We start from the raw sequence: 12797 nt of genomic DNA, 5'->3' as shown, positions 1-12797 counted from the left end.
AGGCTGTGCCTGTCCCCCTCCCTCCCTTCCTCCCTCCGTCCCTCCCTCTCTCCCTCCCTCCCTCCCTCCTTCAGCCCCCCCCCCCCACACACACACAAAGGTACAGCAAGAAGATAAGCATCTAAGTCAGGATGAGAGCTTTTGCTAGAAGCCAGCCGTGCTGGCGCCGTCACCTGGGAGCCTTCCAGACTCTGAGCCTGTGAGGAAATAAACCTTGTTTAAACCATGAGGCCTCGGGAGCACTCTCAAACCTGGCTCTGTCTAGTGCACACTTCTCCCCGCGATGGAAAGGGGGGTGTGGGGGGTAGAAAAGTGGGTGATTGATTCATCCCTAGCAGTATGGATCTGTTATACTTGGAGAGTCCCTTGGCCACTCCCACTGTGGCAGACCATCTATTATTGTTTTAGTCTATTCTCTACTGATGTAGTATAATGTCGCCTGTTCTGTCACTCTTACACTATCAGTTTATTTGGCTCCCAATGGTGGAATCTGGTGAATCTAAGAGTATCGTGTCTCTCATCCAACAAGGGCCTCCCTGCGCTTACAATATGGCAAGCAGCAGGTGCCTGTGTGTGATACAGAGAATTGGGTAGGCGAAGAACCACACGTTTATTAGGAGCCTGTAAGTAACCTTTTCCTACTGTAACAGCTTTAATCCACTCATGAGGACAAAGACCCCACAATTTATATACTCACTCCTTAGAGGTATCATCCTGGGACCATTACAGTGGCAACTACACTTCAGCACAAGTGTTAGGGGACACCTACAGCCATCAAATAGCTATATATCGGAATAGCTCTGTAAATGTGGGAGAAGGAGGTTTAGGAACCAATAGTTGTGTTGATTTTCACAAATCTTAATTTGTGTGTGTATGTGTATGCACGTGTGCCTGAGTTTTTCTGTGTATGTGTGTGAATGTATGTATGAGTTTTCTCTGTGTGTGCTTGTATATGTGAGAGTTTCCTATTCTAGAAAGAGAACTTCCTGTGTGTGCATATATTTGTGGTGTGTGTGTGTGTGTGTATGTTTGCATGAGTACACACACAAATAAGTGCACAAGCCAGAGGCAGAAGTCTGGATATCTTTCCTTATTTATTTTTCTTTTCTTTTCTTTCTTTCTTTTTTTTTTTTGAGACAAAACCTCCCACTGAAACAGAAGCTTATCACCTTGGCTATACTGGTTTGTCAAAAAGTTTTAGAGATTATCTTGTCTCCAATTCCTGGCTACAAATGTATGCCTTTTGCCTGGCTCTTGTGTGAGTTCTGGGGATTGAACTCAGGTCCTTGAGCTTGCACAACAAGTATGTTACCCACTGAACCAACTCCCAAGTCTGATTTTTAAATCTAAAAAAATTTTTTTCAAAAATATTAAAATAATTAAGGTAAAATAAATAACTAGATAAAATAATAAACAGCCATTTATTATCATTATAAATAATAAATAACAAATATAAACATTAGTTGATAATAAAGTAATTAGTAAAATAATTAAATAAAATATATTTTAATTAAGGTATTATTTTTAAAATGTTACTGATCACTTGCTATTTATATATCTTAGGTTTGTGACATTTTAACAAAATGTAGCAACCTACCTCACTATTACTATATGCTAATTTCAATCTGTTATGAATCACAGGAAGTCTTAATTCTCTTTAGAATAGAATGCCATTTGTTTCCTACATTATAAAACCCTTGTAAACACACGCATAACCATGCACATCTACTCAATGTCTCATCATTTATATTTACCTTGACTCGAACCTCGCCAGCCTTTGGTGGGTCAACTTCAATAATCTCCATGGACAGGGGGGCGTTTGTTGTCCAGGCCACAGCTGCCCGGCATGTGATGACCTATATGCATACGAAAAGGAAGTGATGAGGTGGTCTTATTGCTCCTGAACTTAAAACAGGCATGGTGTGAAGTTAAATTCACATATACTGTACTAACCGGCCATCCTGCTCATACCTTTTTGAGGTGAAAAGAATCTACTTATTCATTAGTAACAACCAGATGCATATTTTATGTCTATCCGATTTAAATAAAAATTTAAATAAAATGTCATGATATGAGATGAGTTCACATCTATACATACATGTTTATATATATTTAAATGTACATACAGGCATATCGTCTATTATTTTAGCTCCAGAAAACTGATTGGAATTCTTAGTTGATTTCTCTGTATTTAAAATGTCACAAGGTATTAATGTTGGTTTGTGAAACCCAATTCTGCCCTCTGAATTAAATTTCTGCACTATAACTTCTAACATTAATTAATTAGAGATTAGAATTTATGATGCACAGAGCATTGTAAGAAAAGAGGAGCATCACCGTGGAAGTCAAATAAGAATTCCTGTCTGTTTTACCAAATGCGATGTAGAACATTTGATTTGCCATTGTAACTTGCTTCCTCTGTGCCATAGCATTTAATCATTTTAGCTTGTAAATTTCCATACAGTTCAATTCTCAGTTTTCTCTATTGACTTTTCTTTATAGTAGATAATTTAAAGATGCAACCATAAGCATTATATTTTATTTTTTTAACTTTTTGACTAGTTTGTTTCTTTATTTTTTAACACAAAAATAAGGGGGAAAGTGGGAACACAGCTCCCCACTATCACAAAATATACAGTTTCCCAAATTGGGGGCCGTCATAATAGTCAGCATCTGTGGAGTGCAATGGGCGAACTCACCCCAGGAAAAACACCTCAGTGCTCATAGTATCTCCCTTTTGGGTAAGTTTCTAAGTTATTTCTTTAAATAATAACAGTTCTTAATGTACTGTCATTTTGATAGAAATGCTCTAGAACTGACTTGCAAATTACAGGCGTTCTTCCTTCACGTAGGGCATTGCTCAGCACAGCCTGAGGTAGTAAAGTGTATGACCATGCAGGAGATGACATTCTAAGAGCAAACCCTGACTTACGTTGCTGGCTGTTTCCTTGGAGAGGCTGGTGTGCTCCATCTTTGCTTCTGGCAGGTTCAGGATGCGAGCTCCTCTGCCTCCAGCACTCACCTGCTGCTCTGAGAACAGGTGCTTTTATACTCCAGAGTGACTCAACCGCGATGCAATAACCAGGGAGGGAGGAGAAAGCAAAGAGGGAACTGAAAATCAAAAGAGAGAAGGATGAAGGGAGGCATGAATCCAGGAAGGAAAGAGGAAGAGGAAATGTGGGCAGAGTGTAATAAGCAAAAAGGGCTGTTTTAGAAGGAAAATGAAGAAAAGAGATGAAGGGGGAAAATCTATTCTGAAACGAATTGTGTGCCGAATCCTTGGCACATCATGTCTTCTGACTCTGCATGCAACTTCCAGGCCACTTGTTTTTTAATCATCCCTTTCTGGATATATGGAGATCAACCTTCCTAAAGAGGTGTAGGTTTAGTTTGGCATGGAGTTCAAACATGGCTTCCTGTTTTAGAGCCTCTGAGTCTGCAGGTGTGGTGGGTGGGGTATGCCAGTGTGGGGGGAATTATGAAGAGGAATGTATGCAACTCTGAGGCAAGAGGACATTATAGAGAGAAAAGTGCAGGTTGGTGTTTGGGTAGAAGTAAACGTACGAGAGGAATGAAAGTAAACAGGTTATAGGAGATCTTCCTGCCCTTACCTGCCAAGTGCTGGCGGTACAGGAATGTCCTACCAAGCTCTGCAGACTTCAACACAGTAAAAGGAAAACATAAAGGAAAGCATTAACATGAGCGAGAAACCCACACACATTAGGTTTCAGACTGGCACAATCAACAAGAGACGTGTGTGTGTGTGTGTGTGTGTGTGTGTGTGTGTGTGTGTGTGTATGTGTGTGTGTGTGTGTGTGTGTATGTGTGTGTGTGAGACAAACATTCCCTAGGAAAGTGCAGAGTATACATGGACTCGCCCCACATAGGCACCCACAACAGACTGAAGCAAGATTGTACGGGACCCAAGTTGTTGAACCGCTGAGTTTATTGGGGTTATTAGCAGGAGTGAAGTGTTATTTTCAGGAACACGGATGGCTCAAAAGCAGGCGTATCACCAAACTGCATCCCTGCATGACCTGCGCGGGAGCTCCACGGTCCCAAGAGACCTCACTGGCGCTTGCTGGTCAGAGTCTCTCCTGAGCAGCTTCAGCTTTCGCAGACATGTGTCTCTCCTAACATCCAGTTTCGCCAGCCCCTCCTCTCCCTCTTGCAGCGAGCGTTTCGGTTCAGAGGAAGCTGCTGTACTGTAGAGACCTGGCTCATTTCAATGCTGGCGGTAAAGCCTGATATTACCTTTGATATTTGCAGTGGCTTTCAAGTCCCTGCACATCCCTGCTCCTTTTGTGTCTTCTGTCTGATTAAACATATGACAAGTCTTGTGCAGTCTCCACTAATGATGCTGGCCAGGCCTCACCTTGATCTTGCGAACCATTTATGAAACTTCTTGACAGCCTTACTCTCCCCGGCAAGTGCCATTTTGCCAGTAATCTTTTTCCTTCCTTCCTGGCACATGTGTGGCACTACCCACCTGCATTTGAATTTATTTCATGGGAAAATCGCAACTGGTCTCTAGTAGCCACTGGCCATTGGTACAGGCAAGCATGGATTTCAGCAATCGTCATCACACCTGAGGTCTTATCTTACTTTGCTATGCTAATTGGCTCTGCTGACTGCTCATGAAGTTCTGTTTTGAGTTGCTGCCTTCTGGCTAATGCCTCTGGCCTGTGTTGCCACCTGTAGGCTAGCCTGCATTTGGAGGCGGGCTATTTATTGCTGCATTTGCTGAGTCTTACGAAGTCTCTGGTACAGCTTCTAAAAGCAAGACCCTCAGCTCAGTATGAACACATGGATGTGGTCAGAAGAAGAGATGCTCCTTCTAGGCGCATGAATTTGAACACTTGATCCCCACTTAGTGGTGTTTGGGGGGAGCTATGGGACCTTTAGGAGGATGATCCTTGCTGGAGGAAATACATCACCAGGGTTTTGTTTTTGTTTTTTTGTTTTTTTTTGTTTTTGTCTTGTGTGTGTGATATGAAGGTTTATAACCCACACTGTTTCCTATTCTCTCTCTCTCTCTCTCTCTCTCTCTCTCTCTCTCTCTCTCTCTCTCTCTCTCTTTCTCTCTCTCTCTCTCCCTCCTTCCCTCCTTCCCTCCCCCCTCTCTCTTTTTCTCTCTCTCTCTCTTGAATGCATCTGTGACCCTGCCATGCCTTCCTTACCAGGGTGGCCTCTCCCTCTCCCCCTGGAACCATAAGTTAAAATAAACCTTTTCTTCCTTAAATTGCTCTTGGCCATGGTATTCTACAACAGCAGCAGCAAAGTATACCGAGTGCTCCTGAGTATGGACTGAGGCATAGTTCAGTGACTTTAAGGAGGGAACCAGTCTGTGGTGGACCTGGGTGTTGGTTTCACTCTGTAGAAAGCTCAGAAGGCTGGTGCTTTTTAGAAATACTGTTTCAGTTACTCTTCTCTTCATTGTGATTAAAAACCACCTGGCAGATTAATTCAAGAGAGGGAGATTTCATTTTATCTCACTGTTTCATAGTGAGGACGGTTGCTGGCTGAAGTGGCTATGTCTGTGGTATAGAATGTTGCCCCTCAGCACAGTCATATCTTAGTAAACAGGAGGCCAAGTTTGCCTTTAACCATAACTTAACAGGCAGGGTCCTTAAGCTCTGCGAAACAGCGCTTGTCACAGGGAGGCCACAACCCTGGTGGTGACCCTGACTAGAGATGCAGGGAAATAACTCACATGTGATGGAGGCTCCTCTCTCTCACACAAAACATATTCATAATCTTAAAAAAAGGCTACATGATCATATTGAAAATCCAACATTTACCAAACAACTTTTATCCATCAGAAAAATAAAAAAGGCACCAACTAGCTTTGCACCTCAGTAACACAGGTTGATTCCAAATTAACGTTATCACCTGCTGCCTTGTGTCAGTTGGCTAGCTTATGTGGTCTTAATACCTGTGTCCATGCAATAGCTTTATGTGGAATCTTGGTACACTTAAATGAGGTGCCTTACATGTGGGGTGCCACTAAATTTAAACTTCAAGCCATTCGTCTTAGTGGAAGTTACCAAATGTGAGGCTGAGGAGAATGTGGTGTTTCTTGCCTTAACCATCCTGTTGCCTTGTATAAATTCCCCAGGATTATAGCCCTAAACCAGCTCATGTAACAGTACATTAAAGGCTGGGTCCCTACAATTCCTCTTATGTCTGGTTAAAATAGTAAACATAGCACAATTAGAATTAAAAAAATTTTCTTCAAGGATTGTGACTCATTGTCCAAAAGTCCCTCAGAGAAGGGGCAGTGAGTTGTGTGGCTTCTCTTTCACTTCCGGACTTGAGTCTCTTGTTTGGTTTCTGGCTCCTAACATAGCACTTCTGACTGAGAATTGAAAGACGGGCACGATAATGCCCAGAGCTCCTCAATCCCTGAACATTCTAGGCTACAGGAGAGCTTGTGCAATGCTGCAGTGCGATGGGGCTCCTCAGAGTTTCAGCAGGAGACCTGGTCACAAGAAACCATCCATGACTTGAAGTTCTCAGTTTCACCTACTATCTTCTTGGTAGGAGAGAGGGGTGAAAATTCAGTTAGTGTTCCCACCATGCCTATGTTATGATGGCTTCTGGGGGTCCGGATGCCTTCTAGGTTGATGACCACACCCATGTGCTGGGAGGGGACACTCCAATTAAATAAGGTCAGAGTCCCCCATTCCCAGGAGCCATCTGGACCTTACTTTACATATTTTTGTGTAGTTTCTTTTCATATCTTTTAAAATATCCTTTCAAATTAACATGGAGTGGTTCTCTGAGTTCTGTGAGCTAGTAGAGCCACTGAATTGCTGATTTGATACTGGCAGAGCGAGGAGTAACTTGGCCATCCACTGGCTTTGATTGGCATCTGATGTGGGAGGCAGTCTCAAGGAACTGGGCTGGGGGCTCTGTGTTTAACTTTAGGTAGTTTGTGTCAGAGATGAATTAAATTTAAAAGAAAAACCAAGCTAGAGTCCATAGGGAGTTGGAGAATTGCTCAGTATAGAAAGCTGACATGTTGAAAATGAGGAAAAACCAATGCTAGTTGTTCTGACAGGAGATTAGTATCTAGAATAGATAAAGAACTGAAAATCAAATACCCAAATAATACATAAATGAGCAGATGGATTATACAGACAATTTTCAAGAGAAAAATTATCCAAATGGCCAGCAAATACAGAAACAAATGCTCACTGTCTTTAGTAACCAAAGAATGCAAATCAAAATTACATGGAGGTTTTATATTACCTCAGCCAGAGTGGCTATCATTGAGAAAACAAATCAGAAACTAACTGATGAAGGATACCTTGAGTATAGAGCCCTTACACACTGTTAGTGAGAATGAAAGTTAGTGTCGTCACTATGGAAATAAGTATGAAGGGCTTCAAAAAACTAGAAAAAGAAATGTCATGGAACCTGGCTATTCTGCTCCTGAACATACTGAATATACTCAAAAGACTCTCAGTAAGCACACTACAGAGATACCTGCACATCCATGTTTACTGAGGCACTGTGTACAGTACTCTCGATATGGAGTTGGCTTAGATGCCCACACATAGCAGGATAAAAAGTGGGACATCTATCTGTCTGTCTGTCATCTATCTAGTTATCTATTATCATCTATTTATTATCTTTTTACCTATCATCTATTATCTATCATCTGTCATCTATCTATCATCATCTATTTATCTATTATCTATCACTATATCTACCTATTTCTATTACCTGTCATCTATCTATCTATCTATCTATCTATCTATCTATCTATCCATTTATCATCTATCTATAAATATCATCTATATACATATCTATTATTATGACATTAAGAAGAATCAAATTATGCCATTTTCAGGAAATGATGTAGACTTGGAGATCATGTTAATGACATAATCAAGACCCTGAAAGACAAATGTGTGGTTTCTCTCATTACAGAATCTCCACCAAAAGAAAGATGATTGAAAGCAGGAGGAGGACTATCTGGGAAGAGGAAGGTAGGCAGCAAGAGTGGGAAATGGGTCAGGGGAGGGTAATGGAAGTGGATCGTATCAAAACATATCATGTACGTCTGAGAATGCCGCAGTGAAACCTATAATCTTGTACAAAGAATACGCAGTAATGAAAGAAACACCATGGAACTAAGGGGTTCTTAACTCTGGTTTCCTTGTACATATTCAATACCTTATCTTGCTAGATATTGCATTCTTTCATGTAACACTTCTGTAGCGATCCTTTTATTCTGGTATAAAATATGTGTTTACCTGAAAGGACAATTTCAACTTTATATGGAGAAACAAAAAGCTCAGGATACCTGAAACAATCTTAAACAATGAAAGAACCACTGAAGGTTGTTTACTATGCCTGATTTCAAGTTGTATTGCAGAGCTATAGTAATGAAAATTGCACTGTATTGGCATAAAAACAGACACCTCAATTAACAGAATTGAATTCAAAACCCAGACATAAATCCACACACCTATGGACACCTGATTTTCTTTTTATAAAGAAGCCAGAAATACACACTGGATAAAGAAAGCATCTTCAACGAATGCTGCTGCTCAAACTGGATATCTGCACATAGGAGAATCCAAATAGATCCATACTTAATACGCCCTGCACCTGTAGAAGGGAAAGTGAGGAATAGCCTCAACTTGTCGATGCCGCCCCCGACCATCAGGAAAGACACCAACACTGGGAACTCTTCTTGCCGCAGTTTAGTCAGGATCCTGGACTATCGGAGTGATCCCAGGAAAAGCTCCCACAGAACCTTTATAGTGTGCCTGGTCCTATCAGAGACTGCCACGTTGTCGCTCTTGGTTGGTGCGTTCGGATCACGCCACCTCACGCTATGCCTTGTTCGAATCATGCCACCTCATGCCATGCCTTCAGGCATGCGCATAAGGGGTTTGCTCACTGAGCATGCACAAAAAGGGGCGCACTGTGCATGCGCAAAAAGGGGTGCACTGCGCATGTGCAGAAGGGGCCCACTGCGCCGGGGAAGCAGCAGGGGGCGCTGCTATCTGTGGTTCTCCACATCAACTCATTCTGACTATAACACCAATAGTGCAGGCACTAAGATCAGCAGTTAATAAATGGGACCTCATGAAACTGAAAAGCTTCTGTAAGGCAAAGGATGCCATCAATAGGACAAGGCAGCAGCCTACGGAATGGGAACATATTTTTTTACCAACTCCATGCCCAATAGAGGAATAATATCCAAATCATACTAAGAACTCAAGGAACTAGATATTTTAAAAAACAATAATCTAATTAAAAATGGAGTGCAGTTCAAAATAGAGAACTCTGAATAGAGGAATCTCACATGGCTGAGGAACACTTAGAGAAATGTTCAACAACCTTAGCCATCAGGAAATATAAATCAAAACTACTTTGAGACGCCATTTTACACCTGTCAGACTGACTAAGATCAATACTACAAATAACAGCTCATGCTGGTGAGAATGTGGAGCAAGGGGAACTCTCCTCCATTTCTGGTAGGAGCGCAAAGTTGTACAGTCACTATGGAAATCAATATGGCAGTTCTTTAGAAAATTGGGAATCGATCTACCTCAAGACCCAGCTATACCACTCTTAGGCACATACTCAAAGGATACTCCATCCTACCACAATGACATTTGGTCAACGATGTTCACTGTGGCTTTATTCATAATAGCTAGAAACTTGAAACAACCTACATCTCCCTCAACCAAAGAATGGATAAAGAAAATGTGATATATTTACACAGTGGAGTATTACTGAGCTGTTAAGAAAAAAGTGACATCATGAAATTTGCAGGCAAATGGATGGAACTAGAAAAAGTCACCCTAAGTGAGGCAACCTATTCCAAGAAAGACAAATATGGTATGTACTCCCTTAAGTGGATATTAGCCATGAAGTAAATGATAACCAAGCTACAATCCACAGAACCAGAGAGGTTAGGTAAAGAGGAGGGTTCTAGGGGGAAGCCATTACTCTCCCAGGGAAGGGGAAATAGAGTAGATTTTATGGGTGGACTGGGGGTGGGTGGGAAGGGAGCAGATGGGATGGAAAGAGAGTGTGGGGAGAAAAGGCTGGAATTGGGGGCCACGCGAGGGGCAGTGTGGAAACCTAGTGCAGTAGAAACTCCCTGGAATTTATGAGGGGACCCTAGTGAGGAGTTCTAGTAGTGGGCATATGGAGTCTGAGCTGGCCATCTCTTGTAGCCAGCCAAGGCTCCTAGTGGCAGGACTGGGTTGTGTTCAGTTGAGTTGTTGGCAAGGTGGGGACCCATGGAGATCACCAAACAACCAAGGCTGAAACCAGGACAAAGGGTTGCTGATTGCAGGGCTCCAGTGCTGAGGACAATGTCCACGCAGCTCAGTGAACATGTAAAGGTCAACCTGGTGCCTGAATTGAGCCTTCGACCCTATGTTCTAGTCTTTGGTGAGGGGGAAGGTAGTTCACAGGCTACCAACAGAGAAATGTGGACATCAACCCAGCCACAAAACCTTTGATCTGTCCTGCATGCAGAAAGCGTTGGGGCAGAGGTGGCACAGAACTTATCAGAGTGACCAAACAATGCCTGATTTAACTTGAGGCCCAAACAATGTGAGAGAGTCCATGCTTGACACTGCTTGAGTGTCTAGGAACTAAGGGTAGCCTGTTAAACTCATAGCTCAGTTCTTCAGGCAGTTGCCGTTAGAGAAGCTTTCCTCTGGCAACAGATGGGAGCCAATGCAGAGACCCACAGCCAGACATCATTCAGAGAGGGGTGGAGGGAGTCGACATTGGCAGTCTCTATCAGGTCTCTCCCCTTGGAGATCGGGGAATCCTACAGAGGAGGGTGAGAAAAGACTGTAGGAGTCAGAGAAAATGGAGGGCACCAGGGCACACACAAGCTCACAGAGACTGACGTGGCATGTATGGGGCTTGCATGGGTCTGCACTAGGTTCTCTGCATATATGTGTGACTGACTGTTAGCTTAGTGTCTTTGAGAGACTCCTAACTATGGGCGTAGGTGTTTTATCTGATTCTTTTTCCTACTCTTGGGACTAATTTTCTCCCATTGGGTTGCCTGGTACAGGTCCGGTTTGAGGGCTTTTTGGCTTGTCTGTATCTTGTTTTGTTGTGTTTGGCTGTCATGTCTTGGAGACCTGCTCTTTTCTGAAGGGAAAAGGAGAGAGAGCAGATCTGGCGTTGAAAGGGGGCTGGGATGGGAGTGGGGAGCTTGGGAGCAGTGGAGAGAGGGGAAATTGTGGTCTGGGTATATGAGAGAAGAATCTAATTTCAATAAAAAGAGAAAAAGAAAAACATGAAGCATGTTAACAGGTGCTTGCAACTTGTGGGGCACTGACAGGGTGGAGAAACTTACATAGAGAAAAAAAGAAAACCGAGTACATTTCACACAGTTATAATTCATTTTACCACAGTTTTAATTGCAATTTGTAGGAGTTAAGAATGCCAATAAAAATAATTACCTAAGACTATTACAGGAAGTTGTGCCAAGAGAGGGTTCTTCTTGCGAAGTTCAAAGTTTGACCTTGAAAGAAGTTGGGGGTGGATTTCCATTTCACAATATAGTCATGAAACAGTGTGGGAGAGGGTCTAATGCCAGGTGCTGTGGCAGCATTGCCTGTCTACAAACTCTCAAGAGACTCCGAGGTGCTTTCTCCTCGAGAAATGGCTAATTAGGAGCTTGTTTCTCACATATGACACAATTATATTAGATAAGAAAGTCTGCTTTGTTCTGTTGAAAAGCACGTAAATCCACTCTATGTTTAAAAGCATCTTAAATATGAAATTTGTATTGCAATAGGTAAAATATGATTCCAAATTTTAAAAATTGCATCTATCAAAGAGAAAGTAGAAGTTTGTATTTTGGTGTCTTTGAGATGTAAGAATGCCCCCAGTCTAGCAGATGGACAGGACATTTTCCACCATTAAGTGGAGAAGGAGATCTGACTTTCACACAAACTCTGGTGCCCCATATTGGACCATGTCCCTTGGACGGGGAGGCCTGGTGGCACTCAGAGGAAGGATAATAGGTCACCAAGAAGAGACTCGATACCCTATGAGCATATACAGGGGGAGGAGGTCCCCCTTAGTCACAGACATAGGGGAAGGGAGTAGAAGGGGAAGCGGGAGGGAGGGAGGAATGGGAGGATACAAGGGATGGGCTAACAATTGAGATGTAATATGAATAAATTAATAAAAATTAAAAAAAGAATGCCCCTAATGAAAGCAACACACACACACACACACACATGAATGTATGTGCCTGTGTGTTTATCAACAGGTGACGCTTACTGTTCAGACTCTCTTCTTTCCCTGTTTGAGAGCTAAATGCTCAAGTGGTCCCAGCTGAGATATTGACTTAACTGGCCTGTTGAGAAATGGGGCAGGGTTTCTCCCCTTTCTTGTGTAACTGTTTTGATTTTGTCTCGGGGTGGCTCTCGATCATAAGGTTGCATCATTGGGCTCCTATTGGGATGTTGTAATCCCAACCTCCTATTCTAAAAGGGTCTGTGCTCTCAGCAAATCATGGAGTTATGGATAAATTATCCACTTGTATGTCTCTTAGCTTCCTCCCATATTCCACTTTTCCTTAGAGTAGTGGATAGGCAAGACCAAATATATGTTTTCCTGTCCTTTGACCGCCTAGCACGTGTTGGTGCAGAATGGGGTTACAGCATTAATGCCCTTCGCCCCAGATCAAACACATTCTAGTTCCTGTGGTCACTCTGCTAACAGGGAGCCATTGACTGAATTTCCTGGGGGACTGACAAGAACCTGAGGCCATCTGAGGTTCAGAAGAC

The 12797-nt window shown here is 42.5% G+C and overlaps 1 protein-coding gene across 2 annotated transcripts in view; it reads right to left on the bottom strand.

Annotated features, from left to right (window-relative positions):
- LOC311583633 (alcohol dehydrogenase 1-like) overlaps nt 1–12797 on the bottom strand; it is a 30534-nt gene that overhangs the window by 13725 nt on the left and 4012 nt on the right. For both annotated transcript variants that reach the window (XM_084757406.1, XM_084757405.1), the window contains exons 2-3: nt 2933–3111; nt 1755–1856 (exon numbers count right to left, since the gene is read on the bottom strand). In XM_084757406.1, the coding sequence (XP_084613532.1) occupies nt 1755–1856; nt 2933–2971 (141 nt within the window). In that variant the 5' untranslated portion in view covers nt 2972–3111. The remainder of the gene's footprint in view (nt 1–1754; nt 1857–2932; nt 3112–12797) is intronic.

This window comes from Acomys minous, assembly GCF_964271855.1.
Source record: "Acomys minous genome assembly, chromosome: 14".
In the NCBI taxonomy this organism is placed as follows: Eukaryota; Metazoa; Chordata; class Mammalia; order Rodentia; family Muridae; genus Acomys; species Acomys minous.
The sequence above is the reverse complement of the archived record's forward strand: the minus strand, read 5'-3'. Positions and strand labels throughout refer to the sequence as shown.